Source organism: Typopeltis vanoorti, chromosome 5, assembly GCF_054136105.1.
Source record: "Typopeltis vanoorti isolate ZY-2024b chromosome 5, IOZ_Tvanoo_1.0, whole genome shotgun sequence".
NCBI classification, from domain to species: Eukaryota; Metazoa; Arthropoda; class Arachnida; order Uropygi; family Thelyphonidae; genus Typopeltis; species Typopeltis vanoorti.
The window spans coordinates 88,791,328-88,809,988 of NC_143553.1; the positions used below are offsets into that span (position 1 = coordinate 88,791,328).

General features: G+C 35.7%; 1 protein-coding gene across 1 annotated transcript in view; it reads left to right on the forward strand.

Moving 5' to 3' along the window:
* LOC150106631 (uncharacterized) overlaps positions 1-18,661 on the forward strand; it is a 104,531-nt gene that overhangs the window by 65,083 nt on the left and 20,787 nt on the right. The window contains exon 3 of the mRNA XM_090392590.1: positions 6,473-6,708. Within this exon, the coding sequence (XP_090248716.1) occupies positions 6,473-6,708 (236 nt within the window). The remainder of the gene's footprint in view (positions 1-6,472; positions 6,709-18,661) is intronic.

Here is an 18,661-nt window from a genome sequence, read left to right on the forward strand (position 1 = left end):
CCTTCTGTCTGCTAAGTCTAACGAGCCTGATGTTTGTTTCTATTCCGACCTGTGAATGGAGAAAGATTTGCTAGTGGGCTTCTGAATAGCGTATTTTTAACATGCGATGTATGCAGATAAACCTGGTTCTACTCACCTCGACAATATGTGCACACCGAGGACATGTAAATAGAACAATGAAGCGAAATAAATTTAAGCAGGTGTCTTAAGTACACATCTCTAACAGAGAAGGCATTTTCACTGCTAATATATTTACGGAATAAAGCAACGAAATCAAATAGATGGTAGGAAATAAACAGGCACAGAGAAAGATTTTGATAAATGTCCAATCAGTCAACTGATATAGTTCAGTGAGCGCATGCTGAGATTGATAATGATGATTTCCAGTGGTAGCTGCTGAAATCGACAATCATGATTTTTTCCTGTGGCAGCTGCCCGAAATTGACAATCATGATTTTTTCCTGTGGCAGCTGCCCGAAATTGACAATCATGATTTTTCCAATAACAGCTGTCGAAAGTGATCATAATGGTTTTCAGAAGTAGCTGCTGAAATAGAGTATACTCCTGTTGCCTCTTACAAGGAATATTTCGATTATATTGAGTACCAGCACGAAATAACTTGCCAAACATCTTGCAAATATCTAATATAGCTTACTAATTACTCCTATAATTTAATCAATATACTGCACCAGAACTTTTTTTCGATTTTGCAATTTATGGAAAGTCAGACAAAAAAGCGAATGATCTATGGATTCTTTAATCCAATTATCGCTTTTCTACATAGCTAAATTTACTCCATAAGAATACGAAACGAGGAACAAAAAAAAAAAAAAAAACAGTCCATCATTCGCTCGTATATCATGTATACGACATGGGATTTTCGCGTGAATTTATGCCTCATCCTCCCCTGCATAGTTTGGTCGCTTTGCTATAGCTCGTCGTCTGAATCGCGAAAGAAAGGCTCCATCATCAACAGCCGTACGTCACCATGCGTAGGAAACGGGAAAGATATATGGATGTTTTAACTCATATTTCTAGCCTTCAGGGGACGCTAAACTTTGTTACTAAGCTATGAAACTTTCTTGTGTAAAGGAGGCTTAGAGAAGGAAACGCGACACCTCACCGGACATACATTGGGCTAATTATGTCTTGTTTGTTATCCCAGCTGTGCTTTTTGCTTTGAAGGAAATGGCCGAGAAAAGCACCTGAGTTTATGAATAATGCATTTTGAAAACGATACGTTGTCACTAATGGATGAGGTTTTTTCGTTTTTATCTTTTTTATATTACCACCTTTATTAGGGTCGCAAGTTACGTGAATATATGAGCGGGTGCAGGGTTTTTATAGCTTAAGTAGCCAACATTATATAAAGCCGCTAGCTTTAAGCTTAGAGGAAAAACTAAGCTAAAATACTGGTTATTTGGGCAAGTGGGGAGGGATTCGCATAACGCTCGAACAAGCTGATACGTTGAAGGTCAAACTATTTCTTCTAAGAGTTTAGTTTTATTCCAAATTATTATTCGTTTGCGATCTGTGATTAAAATGAATACTCCAATTGCCAAATTACTTTTTGTAGTGCAAATTTATTAAAACGGTTTTTAAACTCCATTTAAATGGCTTGCAACAAGTGTTTAATCCTATCCTAGGAAAAAGCGGTGTTAATTTGAGAAAAACAATGTACAACTCTTTACTATTATCCTGCAAACATAAAGTTGTGAAGGATGACTCCAAATCCAAGATGCCAAAACTACCTTGCAGTTTAGTAATAATAAATAGCATTCTTATTTATAGTTCCAAGGAAAACAATCGTTATATTTGATCAAGTTTTGTTTTTGACTTTAAGTTTATATGAAAATATTTTCCTAGAGCAAAGATTTCTTGTTACTATTCTAGACTTCCAATCCACCAACTTTTATTAACGTTTTTCTAGTTAATTAAAAGTAATAAATATTACATATTTCTGACACAAAATTTTTAACGAATCTTTTTAAACAATTTCAGCATTTGATTAAATTATCAACCTATCAGAAAACCTAATATATAAACTAAATATCACGAACATCCTTCTAAGATGATTCAAATTTAATTTTAGCGACGGTATACAATTCCGTAGCCAATTCGTATTGCACAAAGGCCAACAGTTGAATGTCACATCCATTGATCATCCTGATCTCCTTGACAGTTAAATACAACATGTACAACAGTTAATGTACTGCTGTCCGCGATATGTTTTTTTGTATCCCATTTTATGAAATGAGTGAAATAAACATCATAGAATCTTCGTTTGTCATGGACTGAATCATTTCACAATTACATACCATCCAGGTTCACATTAATATAAATTTCTCCTACCCACAGCGCCATATTCTCCCTATTGGTCATTTTTGAACTTTTTTTATTGTCAAAATCTCTTCTCCATGATCTGGTCCGAGTATCTACAAAATTTGAGAGTTCGCTCAACAGATTACTTTGAATAGAATTGCTTTAATTTGAAACACCCCGTAAATCTAAGAAACGAGGCGTTATCAAACAGTTACGTATTTGGTAAAATGATACCCTTCTGTACATATCTCATACAAATCAACGAAACATTAATTAGTCATACATGGCTAATTAAATATCACTATTTCAAAGAATCGTAACAATAAAACAATTCGATTTGCATCAGTTGTACCTTGTAGTTACGTACATTCTTCTTCGCAATGTCTATTTTTGGACAAAGCAGTTGGATATCGGATATAATGTGTAGTATGCATTGTCGTTATGGAAAAGGCAATCATGGTTTCGAGAAAATCTGTGCAATCACGTCCGGATACATGGACACCGAAGAAAAAGGGATAAAAAAAATCTTCATAGCTATTGCCTTGTTTCCCTGGAGCCCGGAGGTAGTGAAACCAGCCAAGCGTGTATAGTAGTAGGTCAAATGCTGTCTGGAAGCTCAGAGAACCAGAAACATACACTGAAGCAAGGAAAAAGGGAGGTAAACCCATCATTACCCGAGCGCTGAGAAGAAGAAAAGATATCTTGAAATATATTTTCAATGTTAATGCATTTTGGAGTGTTGGCAAGATAATATCCTTCCATAAAATCGCTGAATACTACATTCATTTCATAGTTCTTTTATGATCAATCACACAAAATATTTGTCATGACGAACACTTCTATATCAGCCATTATATATATCATAATGCCTGATGTTCAACCTTGCATCCGTGAGATTCACATAATGTACGTATAGGCTAAAATACATAAACAGTTAAGACCGTTAAAATTTATGCACTTTGAAAGCAACATAACGTGATTAAAACAAAGTAACGACAATATTATGAAATCTTACATACGTGATAGATATCTAAACGGTGTTCCTGGCTTTCTGATGATTTAAAAAAAAAAGTGCAATAAAAACCATAAACCATCCTAAATTCGCAGATGTACGAAGAAATCTCAAATTCCACTATTTGGAAAAATTTGAAATATCTTTTTTTTGAGAGCTTAATCAACTTAAAACACACGTGTCTTGTTTTGTAACTTAACCAAACGTTATGGACGCAGAAATCAACAGGACAATGTCACGTGACCACTCATGTAGTAGGCCTAACTGAGTGTGATAACTCTTACAGATAGTATCTGTGACCGATGTTTATTTTGTCAGAGATGGTGACAGAGTGTTCAAGGACAGATGTTTAAGGCAGTTGAGGGTTCTATGACAGATCCAGAAGAAAGATATAACCCTTTTAACGCAACTCAATCATTTCCGTGGGTCCTGCACACTGAGTAATGTTTGCAATGTTGGCATTTAGTTACACAGAGGTGGGTGGGAAGATAAGTATCCGCGTGTGTGTTCCTCAGTAGGTGGATGACAGCTGGAGATATTCGTCATTATTTCCGACTCTTGACCTTGCATCTCCAACCAGGACGATAATTACATAGCGAAAGGGGTTTAGGAATCATTAGGTTTCTCTACGGGTGCTAGCAACTGGAAATTACAATTAAAAGTAAAGTTTAAGTGTTTTTTTTTTTAAATAAAAGGGGAGGGGTAACAGAGAATGATGGATGTCAAGTGCGTGATAGAATTTAAAAAAAAAAAATGTAATAAACAAGTCTATTCTGGTATTTCATTTGAACGGACTTTCTATCTCGGACTGAAAAAAAAAAGAAATACTTATCAGAGGATTTATAATAAACGAGACCACAGTGGACTTGGAAAATAGTTAAAGGTAAACAAATCTGATATATTTATTTTCCAAGACCCACAGGGCGAAACTATAATGAGGTATTCATTGTACCACGGAGATCGATTTATTACACAAAGGAATGGAAGGTACAAAAGGTCAGAACATTATATAAGGAGACAATTAACTTTTAGTCGTTCATCAGACTGGTATTCTGCAATTATGGTGCACGCTCTATCTGCATGTAATGAGAGGACCTTCACGTAACAGGTTTTGTGACTGTTTTAACTGTATAGTCACTTCGCACCGAGTTTTTTTTTGTTTTTTTTGTGTGATTTAAGAAAGAACGAACGTATTAATCTTTGTCTACTACTTTGTCAGTATAATACTTTATTTCTTTCTTCGCAACATTGCTGTTTCTCGATTATCTGTATTATCATCAACTCAGTTCATCTTCTTTTATTCATTTCTGACGTCTATTACGTTCGTTCTCTTATTCTCTGCGTACTTTCTGTCAGTCTTGCTCCGTTCAGTAACGAGAAAGTGTGAGACTTCCTTGTTATGTGCTAAGGAGGCCAAAAGCCTATCAACCACAGTGTTTAAACCCTTAAGTATCTGCTTTAATGGAAGGTTAATGGTCTTGAGTTAGCTAATTCTATCTTCTCTTTCTCTCTCACTTGCGAAGGAGAGAGATTGAGAGAGAGCAGGAAAGAATTGATCCAAGAGCCAGGTAGCTTTTTTTAAAAAAGTTTTGATCTCAGTCAATAGGATCTTCGAACTCATGCGTCATCTAATACAGAATTCCCCTCCTTCAATTCCTGTAATGGACGCTAATGGAATTCCCCACGTCAAAAGGATATCAGTCGATTTATTTCTCCTTGGCTTCAATCAAACAGGGGCGAGTTAGTTCGAATAATTTTTTTTCTTACTAAGTCCTCATAATCTACAGCAGTGCACTCGTTACTAGCTCCCTCTGACGGAGAAGGTTAATAACAGTAAGAGGATATTTTGTTTCTTCTAGTTCTTTCAACAGTCCAAGGGTCAGCCATCTTTGCCGTCCTCTTAACTAGCAGTTGAGATGAAAGGCACCCGACATTAGTGACCGCTGAAAATGATCCCTTTAGATCTTCCTTGCTTCCCTAAAGTCGGTTTCTTTTAAAGTATTCGGAACTTTACGTATCCCTATAGCGGTTTCCCCTAACTGACTCTTATCTGTGAAGAAAATTTTTAAGGTTGTCCGTCGCTGGTGACATATAGGATCCATTTTCACAAATTCAGCTGTTGAACACATCCATAAATGTCATTGTAAATTAGTCAATGAATCATTCCTTTTTACCTGCTTCTTTCGCTCAAAAGAGGTTAATTGGGACCCATACGGAGTGGGTCCGAATGAGCAGCGAAATTGCCAAGTTAATTTGATTTTTATCAAATACATAAATATTTGTGCCATAGACTAAACATTATTAAGCATATAAAGAAGATCTTTGTTTCGATATCCGAATATCTAATTAAAACACACACACACACACACGTGCGAATTCAAACTTGTCGTTCATCAGTTTATGATCATCCTGAGCCATATGGTAGATGCGGAACTGCCCTAAATCACGGTTAAGTGTATTATGAACTTCTACATATCACACTAACGCTGGCTGGCAGATATGCGCATTTGTTCACAGAGCATCTTATGCGCAGGTATAAAGTGTCGACCTTATCTTCGTTCGGCATTCAGGTCGCACTTCGGATCAAGCTTCCCATATCTGATTTGCAATTTTAATCGCATTTTTATGTGCGTATTTTAGTAAACGATATTCGTTTTATATGTTCGATCAGTTATAATATTTGCATAATGATAGCTATATTAATTGGCCAAACCGATCGGTTTTGCTAGGGCGCTGCGTCTTTCATCATTTTTCGATAAACAAACGATTTGCGTTTGTGACGTTCACTAAATAGTTTACATTTACCAAATCAGTAGATATTTTAATGTCATCGAGCTATATGAAATTATATTTTATAATACTTGTTTTATAATACTTAACTGAATTTAAAAAAATCGATGAAGAAGCAAGCGTATTATAATACGAAGAATCCTGTCAATGTTGCGCATGCGAAGTTCGTCATTGACAGTCAATGTATATTTTTTATGGAATATACAAGCATTACTTTCAAGGATTTTTTCCCCTTTCTCTGTTTATTCTAATAGTTTATTTCCAATGCCGTTAAATTTCGTAGACTACACACATATAAGTAAAAACGTGTTTTCTTTCTTTCTTTTTTTTTTTTTTTATTATTTCTAGAGCTAGAAGACGTGAGGAAAGCCAATGAACATTTCCTAAAAATAAGGTCGAAGGGCAAATGCAGAGTTCCACTTGGTAAGGTGGTACGAGTGAAGGATTATTACCCTGATCCCGCCAAAGAATACCTCCCTCGATGTACCATACTGCACCGCTGTGAGAATGGTAGCGGGTGTTGCGACAATGACGGCTTTGAGTGCGTCCCCCGGGCGGTACAAGAAGTAACCCTGTATTTTTATGTAAGTATGTTTCTGTAATCTTAGTTAAAAAAAAAAAAATCTAGGTGGTGCATTTCGGTGCATCCCACCTCTTCTTTTGTTGTAAAATTATTCGTGTACCCAGTAACCTCTGGAGTTTGTAGGTTTCCTAGGCCTAACCCACCTAATTTGACACACCTTTGAAAACACTTGTTCTGTCTTTTTCTGTGAATTTCTAAAAATACAGAACTTTATTCTTTAACCTACTGTTTTTAAATAGAGATTCGAACAAATAATCGATGGATAATTAATTATCCATCCATTGTTTGTTCGAATAAATAAATAAAATAATTTATATATATAGTTCATCACTCAGTTTTGTTCTATACCTAGATAATTTTTATTTCTTCTAATAATTCAAAGTTTTAGCAAGATAAATCCCACCGCGAGATTACATCCTTTTAACTACTGTCATAGCATCGCTTATGACTGAAATGCTTGTCCACAAAACTCACCAATTCTCGAAAACTCTCAACGGCAGCTGTTTTTCCCCTTTTCACATGAGGACCAGTTTCGAGAGCTTCTGTGTTTGAAATTTCTCATTAAAATCTCGAATAAAAACTGTAAGTTATTGGATGTCAGTGACGTCTGTGCTGTTTCGATTGAAAGAAAGACGATGCGGTATCTTCTAGACATTTTAAAATTGATAACGGATACATCCTTCAATATCTCATCGGCACGTGTTTACATATAACCAGTATCTTCAACATTTCATTTTAACTTAGCCTATAACTCGAAACTTTCTGCCGTAAGATTTTTCGACAGAGCAACACACACGCGAATGACTTTATTTGATTTATTATCCGCAATAAACTTATCTTCTAGCCAGTGTCGGTAATGATACTCTTTGGTTGGAAAGATCTTGGTTTAAATCCAGCCTAGGATGCGAAGGACCTCTCTAAGAGCGATAGAAGTTATGAATTAGTCGGTCTTCTACGGAGGTGGCGGAGTTTTTCATCTCCGAAACAGGCAAACTAGTCAGAAGAATACACGTAGTTGTATATAAGAGATAAGATACTGGCCTTAAAAGTTACTTGTCATAAAAGAATAATAGTAGGCTTAGTTTCAGTAAATGTAACTTCATCTCATTCGTTCAGGAATTCTAGTTTTGTTTTTTAGTGTGAGGTTTCGTAATATTCCGTTTGCTAACTTGGATCATGATGCTTCAATCTATGAAGTGTTTTTTTTCAAAGTTGGATGGTCGCTTGTGCCAGATGAAAACCATAGGTTCTTGGAACTGAAAAGATTTCCACCTGAAACGACTCGGTAATAAACCAAAAAGAAATCTATTCGGGGATGGAAAATGAGTCTTAGTTGGTGCACCTATGTTGCAGTTAGAAGAACGATACTCTTTGGTTGTGCGTGACGAATCTCATCTCCAACTACAAGAGGCATTTCATAAAGACCTTTCAACTGTGAAGGCGAGTTGGACAATTCACTCGTTCAGTTGGAAAAGGTCATTATCTTCTTATAGGAAGATAGTGACCTCTTTCATCTCTAACTCCATTCGCAAGGTAAACAAACAGAGCGGAAAGCACGTGGAATGGATAGACATAAAACACTCGCCTTATCAAACGCATGTATTATAACCTTAGTGGCTTTAAATTTATTTTGACTCGGCCAATGATACTTGCCATTGCCACGATGAAGGGGAATCATAATAAAGTAAATTCTCGATTTCTTACTGACCCTATTTTTTTTTTTTTTAATTTCTGAGCATTCCAATAAATAGTTTGTCTATTATGCAATACAGTACACTTGACATTCATTTCCCAATGTATTTTTATTTGAGCTTTTTTTTAGTTTGGTTAGAATTACAGTTGACGCAGTCTAACACTATGAAGGTTATTTTACGCGTGTTTATTAGCGCATCTAACCAGGTTTATCTTTTTTATGTGGGTCCCAACTATGAAAGGTTTTTGTAAACCTAGTACGTTACCACAGTGGGCGAGCTAAGGATTTGTTTTCTATATTTTATTAATTTTAAATATGCAGTCAGCAAACATAATAATCAATGAAAAAAAAATATATATATATATAGCCTTCTAAGACATGTTGAAATCTTTAAGTATATAACCTTCTTTAACCCTGCGGAGCTCGCAGTTGATCTGACAAATACATGCAAAATGTTTAATATAAATATTCTTACAAAATTCAGTGTATAGCTTGGAAGTCATGAGTAGCTGTGCATTCATATGTTACGAGTGATATTCCGCACTGTTTTTTGCTGTCAGTTTGGTTTAACACATGTTATGTAAAGGTTTGTGATATTTGACAGTAAAGTGTATCTGAGAGATACCGCTACCTCCGATGTCAGTATAATATGGTTTAGTTATTTTTGTTTTTTTTATTCTTTGTTCAATAATTTCTAGATTGTAACTGAAAATAAATAAACCATTATGTATTACTGAAATAGAGAGCCAAAGGCTTATTTATCATACATCTCCTCTAGGAGATGTGCTTTATATTATGGAAAATACTAAGGAAATTTTATCTGAATCTTACTCCACCTTTACTACGAGTTGCCCATAAGGTTGCTTATGCTTGCATCCACATATAAGAATATATAGAAACTTTTAGTTTCTATATATTCGGCACGAAACTCTTGTAATTTCTATATTCGGCTATGAAATAATATTGGATTCCATATCCACTTAATTTGTACCATCATGTATTATATTTGCAGTGTTTTTCTTTGTTTTATTGTATTTTAGCACATACTAGTAATGAATGTATCGCTCAGATATACCGCGACCTACGCTGCAATTTTTACCACCGCGAGCTTCGCAGTTGGTAAAAATTGCAGGGTTAAACACTGAAGCGAGCATTACGAGAGAGAAATATTTGAGGGTAACACACGTGCTCCTTGTTCCAAACTTCCACCTCCACACATACACACACACACACACACAGCGAACAGTGATTGAGTACAATTAGCGAGTCGTCAGTACGTGCAAATTCTCACTTCCTCATCGATGCCCTTCCAATTTAAGAAAGGACAAAACGTTTGACGAATGGATTCATTCACAATTCCACGCTGCCTTTACCCATAATTCCCGAGCGCTAGTAACAGAAGAGCCAAACAGACTGGGTGTTACTACAAAGATTACTTTTATCCCCACCCGTGTTTTTTTAAGTGACCCGACCTTGGGACTTCCCTGCAAATCTCTAGTTACCTGCTTTATTCCAATAGAAGGTGTGTCTACGGTATTTTTTAATTTCATTGCATGCATGCATGCATGTATGTATGTATATATGCAACCCTCCCTTCCGTGTAGGTAATCAGGTTGAACAGTGCTAATAGTAACAGACCAAATAAAGTTATAGGTCGCCACTTACCAGCGGAATAATCGGAACTTGGGTGAAATGGAATCATAAAAGAAAAACAAGTCCTTAGGCATTTTCTAATTAAGAAATGCGTTTAAATCAGACCCCATTGTTGAGTTAATTCTGTTGAGATGGTTGTATAAGATATCAAATTCTTTTTTTTTTTTTTACTTTGCTGTCACAAGTCCCGAGGGAGAAAGAAAAATGAAGAAGCCGTTTTATCTTAATACGCAACTCGAGTGATTGATGTCACAGGAGTCTGTATTAAGATAGAGAGCAGTGAGTACCCTATTTATTTTTTTTCTGCTATTTCTTTGTGTAGTAATGAAGATATCACTGTAGCCTCTCTTCTTACTTAATCGTGGACAACAGCTACTCATGAATTTCTTTGCGAAATTACTTTTGATAAGTAACAAGAATATAATTCTTCTGATAAACAAAAAAAAAGAGGGAATATAATGGTTAGGCTTAAGTGGAATTGGTACACTTCGTTCATTTGTTATCATCCTAATCATAACAGTTAGATTATAAATCCTGCTACCTGTCTGTAAATGGGTCTTCTGTTGATGTTAAATAAAAAAAGAAAGATCTTTTGGGAAAGTTTATTGTAGCTTGTAAATGAAGCTGCACGAAAAAAAAACTGAGTTAATGATTACGGTTTTTAAAAAAAACACAATTTGTTAGAAAGGAATGGATGTTAGCAGCATTTTTTATGGTATGGTTGTCATTTCCATATGAGCATTCCATTTCTTTAATTCCAGTCCAATACATAAACAAAGCTAGCTTTTTTATAGCTATAAATAATAGTAATTCGGAAAATTTAAAATGTCCACCATCTTTGATGATATTCTGTTTCCATTTGTTCTTTGATATTCAGTCTATGGATCTGTTTCGTATACGTTGAATGCTTTAAGAACAAATCATCACCCGCTTATAAGTTGAATTGTGCACATTCTAATAGATTATTTTTTCTCTCCTATCCATTTTATTATTTTTTATTAAAAGCCTACAAAACACTCACAATGGAAAGAGAAAAAAATTGTTACTTTTTTTTATTTATTTTTTTTTTACTATAATTGGGGCATTCCGTAATCGCACGTGATAGCTCAAAGACCAATTATTTTTATGTGGGACAAGTGAACCCGCTCACCTTTCTTAACATAACACGTCACTACAAATTTCAACTCTGCAACAGCAGCATTCCACAAGGAAGGAGAGTTTTGGCACAAATACGTGCTGCGCCTGCCTCGGGACAACACGTGTAGAAGGCGTCCGAGCTTCCTGAAATATCGACAGCTTTTACGAGATGTTCGGGTGAAAAATGCAGCTCCAGAAAATCCTGCACTTTCAATGTGCTGTAAAAATATGTACTGCGCCCAGTTTTTCCTATTACTCTTCTAGATTTCTCAATTTACACAAAAATAGTGAGTACCCCTAAAATAAGTAATTCATGACCATTAGAATAGTGATGAACTAAAGAAACCCTAATCTTTTACACTAATATAAAATTTATTTTTAAAAAATCGGTATGATGTATAACTGCCTGTCTTAGTTTTGCATCAGTTAAGCTTGTAAACACAACAGCAGAACTCTTGTAGCGTCGTTATTACTCGCTGTATTATATTTGCTGCAAAACAGCTATACAATTCATCTATTTTCGGAGCAATTTTATATTCTTGTAAAAGCACGGCGTTTCTTTAGCGACTTCATGGATTTCGCAGCTGTTTATTCACCTGATGCTGACAGTTTTCAAAACATTGGCTTCAACTGGCAAACAGTCTTTTGTACGTAAATATTTAAACGCCAAATGTGCCTGTTACTTAAACAGCGCATCAAGAAGACGTTAAAATATTTAATCCTCGCGATTTCTTCACTTTTTCTATTCTCCAAGGAATTAGCAATCCCTTGGGATTCTTCGGGAAATTCCCGATTATTCTGCTTAACTTCTGGACTTATCTCTCTCTTTCGTCGACAAGCGTGATTTCACTAACCTTCTTTCCCAAACAAGCTCTGCCAACGCTAGCTGACAGTAAGACAGCTCGCACAGCAATTTTCTCTTCCTTGCATTATTCATAAACAAATAATCCTAGCAGGTTCTCGGTGCTTAGTCTCCCAGGTACGGTGCAACATTTCTTGGGTTTATATTATTCAGTTGTTCGTCAGTAAGACATTCGAAATTGGCTCCACCTGAAATGCACGAGAAGAAGTTCCTCCTAAGAAAGGATAACAGGGCTTCGTTAATACCACCATATGTTGTGCACTTTCAAAATGGTAAGTTTAGTTTCTCCAGCGTTTTTGTTTTATTTTTTTCCACTACCTCATCACTGTATAAAGTTTGCGATTATTTGGACAATCATTCTTCCATTCCAGAATAAAACTTTCATATTTTTTTGCTTGATCAAATATTTATCTTAAGTGTCAGAAAGAAATCAGAGTAGTTCTTGTAAAGCACTGTAAGATGTTTTCCCTCAAGATACAGTTGAGGTCTTAGCAGTAGTCGGCATCGTAACGGAGCCAATAAACTTGGATCGAAAAGTAATACAGAAAGATGTTACAGCCATGTTGGCGAAAATGTTTTTTTTTTATTTTGTTTCTTGGAAGAAAAGCCAATTTCCGTACTTCTTAGTTTTTATCTCCAACCAAATGCGCAGTTTCTTGCAGCACTTCCATTGGTATATTTACCTTTAGTATACATAACTTGTTTGTTTTTTATTGCTCCTCATCCTCCCAACAGAATGATCGCCCATCTGTTGAAATATCAAACAATATTTCAATGTACGGCCTTGAAATGCATTAACAGAAATACCTTCCGATGAGCTTTTATTACATCCTTTAACAAAATAGGATGAGCTAATTCATTAACACCTCTATCTTTCGTACCTTACACGGTTCTAATCACGTGTGTTCATATCTCACACACACCCATATTTCTTTCCCAACACGCCTATACTTCTCATGGAAAGTGTCCAAGTATTGTTTACACATACGTGCGAATACACATACCTTCATACATGCGCAGATAGGAATTTCTTTGCTTCTTCTTGGTTGTTCTGCAGCACGAAGCTATCCGGAAATAAATTGAGAAAAAGAAGAAAGAAAAAGTCGCCTGACTGGTTTTATTCAACATTAAACATGTTGTTAGAATGTAGGCGACAAAAGGTGCAATAAGCTTTATGTATGTGTGTGTGTGCTGCCTGAGAGAGAGAGAGAACTGAGTTGATTTACATGTAGACGACTGCACTAGCTTCAAATATCGATGTTATATCACCCAATCCATCCCTGAATCTTATATCTCTTTAAAAATTCATTAGAAATAATGTGAGCAATATTTAACGAGTTACTTTACTCCAAAGTCAATTAAGGCCCAACAAAATTAGGTCCTTTAGAAAATATTAATGACAATTAGAACTTATTCCTTAACTAAAAGTTAAGGAATAAGTTCTAATTGTCATTAATATAGTACTAAAAATCATGGTAATGATACATGAAAACACCAGATGCACTGTGGAAGGAAACACCCCACTAATTTGGTGCTTCATCTTCGAAAGACTTATCTTGGTTAGTCTGATAAATCCCAATTTGGCTCATCAGTCCAAGGACATGGAAGCACTGATTAGATTCATTAGCCCTACTTCGTTTTCTCGGAGGCTACTATAGAGAGGAGTCTGTCCCATTGTCACGAAATTAGCCGTCAGGCGCAGTGAATTCATGGCGAAAAGAGAGAAAAAAAAAATGACTGATTGAACTTTGACCTTGCTTAGAAACTAAGACCGGAGAGAGCAAGTGCGTCGTGTATCACGTACCGAAATCGTGAAACGTCTCTCTCATAGTTTCTCTATTCGAAATGTATTGGGGGGAGGGGGGGGGAGGACCTCCCAATGAATGCAATCGTTTATCTCAATACTAAGAGTGACATTAATAACGGACCGTGTGTCTGTCATCATTAGCACTCCCCGCAGTTTCTGTGAATCTTGTAGTTGAACGTATTATCTTGGGGAGAAATCTTTAAAATATTGTTCGCAACAATCTTACGGTCGTTTTTTTTTTTTTGTTTGTTTGGTGTCTGTGTGTGTTATTTTCTTTTCTTGATATTCATTCACGTTGTATAATAAAAGATCCAAATTGCTTTGTTGCAATGGTTTGATTAGAGACTTGTATCTGAATTATTACAATGCCACATTCTTGATACTGTTTTTCTATTTCATTTAACCTTTTAATAGTGCATAAAAAAACAGCAATGGAAGTAAGTAGAAATTACTAGTTTATCTTTGTAAAACAACGCTGGCAAAATAATATCAAAGGCCTTGACGAAATCCTGCACAGTGAAATATTCGAAATGAATATTCACAGAAAAATGGGTTATAATTTACTATATTTATTAATCTAATTAATAAAAGGCAATTACTACACTAATATTTACAGTCTGAACTAGGGGATGCGATTCTCCATCTTACGTAATCTTAAATTTTCTTCTCGAACGTATAACTAATTGTTGTCAAAACGTTAGTCCTCTTCGTCAAGGGACAGCAAAGGAGTTGGATCAGACATTTGAGGTCTCCTTTTAAAATACGGTTATTCCTTTCTATTTTTAGTGTTACAATTCCTTTCTAGCTTAGCACGTTTCTCTCAAGGGAAGACGTTCGCACCAAGTTGCATTTTCAAGGTTCAAAGTGTCGAATAATTGAGACTGTTTGTAGTTAAATTCTCATTATGTTAGATTCTTCAATCAGTTCTCTATATTTGTATGACTTGGGGATTTCGTGGAAATTTTGGATGTTTATACACAATTATTCTCTTGTGATACTCGTTAGGAAATAACTAACACTGCACTGGTTTATATATACTTAATAGCGGTTAATTTGCACCGCACAAAACTGCCTTCGGAGCCATTTTCAAGCATTCGAACAAGCCGCTGTCCCAGATTTATTTTAATCTTCTGGGACAATGGCTTGTTTAGTTTCCTAAGCAGGAAACTAGATTCCGTGAACATTTTTAGGTATTTCATGATTTCGAGAGCGTGTTAAATAGTCCTTTGGTTACATATCAAGTGAAAAGATGAGAAGAAATCTACTTGATCCAAACTACCTTTATAATAAATAAAGCAGAAATAGGAGGCACTGGTTATATCCATTATGTCACTGGATTTTCCAATTAAGGTTTTTGAATTAATAAAACCTTTACAGCGACATTTAAGTGATTGAAGATATCAATTTCTCCGTAAAAAAAAAGCAATAAGCTTCGGCTAAATATTAGTGTGCAATAAGTCTGCCATTTCTGATGCCTACAAAGAAATTATTGGTAATCAGGTAAAGAAAAAAAAAACAGACGTTCGAAAATGACAGAAAGTTCGACTTCTGATCAATAAGAAAGAGGAAGCTTCCATGCCTGGCAGGATGACTGTCCTTTTTTTTCCCTTTCTTATTTTTTTAAAGCAGAAATACAAAGAGAAATATAGTTCTTAGAAAATCAGTGACTGTTGCTAAAATCGAAGAACTCGATGCCTTTCTGACTTCCATGACTTCTTCAGTGCATCGAAGCATTCTTGTAGCTATAATCTAATCCATGCAAAGGATGGATTTGTGAATGTTCGCTGACAGAATCGTTTGAAGATATCCGCAATCAGAATGCAACTGACAGTCCATTGGGAGGACTTCAGTTTTGCGCCTCTTTTGGCTGAAAGTGCTTTTCAAACATGAAATCCCAGTTTGTGGGATTTTACTTTACTGTGATTGTAACATTTTTCAGAAAAAGGTAAGTTAATAGCGAGAGAAGATGTGCCGATAATTGCGGCATTTTATCTATTGTCGACTGCTTCCTCTTACCGAAAAAAAAAACTTTCAATATCTCAGTGGGGTTTCTGCGGCCATCCCACGTAACAATCGGCAAAATCATCACTACGTGACAACTCCAAGAGAAAATGTCATCAACAAAATCGTCCACTTTCATGTCCTTTATTGATCTAACCAAAGCCTTTGACTGTTAATTGGGAAGTTGTTTGCCACGCGACGTGTCAGCAAGGGTGATTAGCAGCGGCCATTCGAGAGATCCATGCAGGGTGAAAAGGGAGACGTTTAGTAAGGCTATATCTTAGCATCCATGCTGCTCGTTACTGTCTTCATTGCATTGCAATTTTTCATTCCATTGGAAATTTCCTGGAGGAGTCTACTCCGTACAGTGCTATGTATGAGATAGAGGGGGAATCTGTTGGCTTGTTTTTAACAGTTAAAAGTTGTAGTTAGTTTTGGGGAAAGACAGAGTGAGAGAGGCTGTTCAAAAAAAAAAAAAAATAATAAATAAATAAATAAATAAAATAGAGGTGGATGACAAGAAAGAGGAAGCGATATTGGTCAGGTAAGTTTGAAAGGGACTTGTATATGACTGCTGACCAGTAACTGCTATTGTTCTTACAGTTTTGTAAGAAAGTTGAAGGATAATGATCAATTCAGCAGAGTCCATGAAAGTGCCTGTAGAACCCGGGGCAGAAACTGAATGTCTCTAGCAGAGTAGGGGGATTATCCTTTCTAAATAGTATCACGTAATCTTACGGTGCACCACACCCCAACTGGTGGGCATATTTGGGATTTAAAGGTTGATGGACTAACCCTTGAAAATGGGAACCTTTTCTCGTATCTTAACATTCAACTCCCAGTAAATGCTGGCATTGAGGAAGAGGTTCAGTATCATTTGAAATGCATTTGGATTCAGAAAAACTCGTCTCTGATGAATGGAATATCCATGTTGCTTGGTTTATAGGATTGCTATCTCGGCTTTGCTCTATGGTTGTGAAACACAGACAACGTGTTAAATTCTGGTATCAATACTAGCTTTTGCTCTGGTACAAAAACACCTTTGCATCCTTCAGATTCACCAGCAAGACTAACCAGTGATCATTCACGGGCCAATCATAGGTCACCGACCAGTTCTCATCGCAGTGATAGATAGTATTTTGACGGGAATGAAAGAAAGCGAAAGAGCTATAAGAGCGACAAGTGTTAAAGAGTGGATCATACAAATAAAATTAAGAAACTTTGACGAGTCATATTTATTGCTCGGTATTACAAGCGATAAGGAATGACCTCGGTGTGTGTGTAACAGTGGCATAGCTAGAGCTTTTGTCGCCCGGGGAGATCCCTGGGTTTTCCGCCCCTCTCAATACACACCAAAAATATTACAAAAAGTCAAAATGGCGTATAGGGAAATAAATTAAAACAGTATGTTTATTTTTGTAGTAAGACTTTAATTTCAACATTCTAAAATGTTATTTTTCTTGCTTTTCTGTTAGCAAAATCATCGATGACATTGGCGAAGTCCATTTCATAGTAATGTAGGTAATTCTTAATCAGTTTTATTTAGAAAAACTCCTCTCACAATTAGCAACACTTACAGCAATTGCGAGGAAAATTAGCTGTAGTATTACAATATTTGGAAATGAGTTATCGAGTCTGTATTTTAGGCTAATTTCTTTTTGTAACAAACACTTTGAAATTAAAATAACTATGAATTACGGAAATAAAACTCTACAGGCTTCTTTTTTTTTTATACTTTTTTTTAAAAAAAGTATAAAAAAAGAAGCCATCAGAAACTCTTCTGGTATTTTAATTACGTACTTGATTTATACACAATGAAGTTTATTTTTATAAAAAGAATTTTATATATCAAAATTAATTCATTTTTGAATTAAAATTAATTACTTACTGACATAAAACATATTTTAATCTGTTTCTAAAAAGAGTAATTGCCAAAATTTAATCATTTAAATTTGTCTAGTCGATAGCGAACTTTGTTTTCAAAACGGGCTGTTACAAACATTCTTGTTTCTATGCGGTTTCTGACGAGCACCAACAAATTCGAAACGTCACATAAATATCTGTTTATCTACTTTCTTTAAAATAAATCATAAATGATCCATTTCTCACCACGTTACTATTTGTGTATCTCATAACTTCGTTGATTTTATCTTCAACATTTCCGTGGACAAAAATATGAAATTGTTTTCTAACCAAACTGAAAGTAGATCAGATTGACAGGTTGACAGCATCTTGTTTGCAAAATATATTTTTCCTGAGGGTATTTATGATAAAAGTTATCGCATATCCTCTTCATAAATCCGAGAAAACGCAAGTCAGAAAAGAAAGACGCCCTTCTAATCTTTTTTTCTGTTTTCTTCCGAGTAACGGACCTCCAGGGCTATTTATCGCATATTTGTTATAAGTAACAGTCGTTCCTAAACTTCAATGTACTTAGAAAATCATCTTACAGTTGGATTTCCGAGTTGGGGTGGGTGTGGTGAGTTTGGAAATGTTGAGATGGATGCCGTTCCGGAACTGCATAGATATTCTCCATGTCATTTGTCAGCCTACCTGTAACCCTGTATTTTTGAACAACAACTGACCAAATCAGAGACACACCCACGTATTCGATTTAAAATATGAGGGGGGGAACATAGATCAAAATTTAAATGGAATAGGGAATACCACACCTTGCATGATGGGCCATAAAGAGGTCACCGAGAAGTCGTGCACTGAGTAACAAATTTGAAATGAATGAATTCTGTTGCCTATGTATCTTCTGTTGACAGGAACGTTACCTTGCAAGATCTAAAGGATTT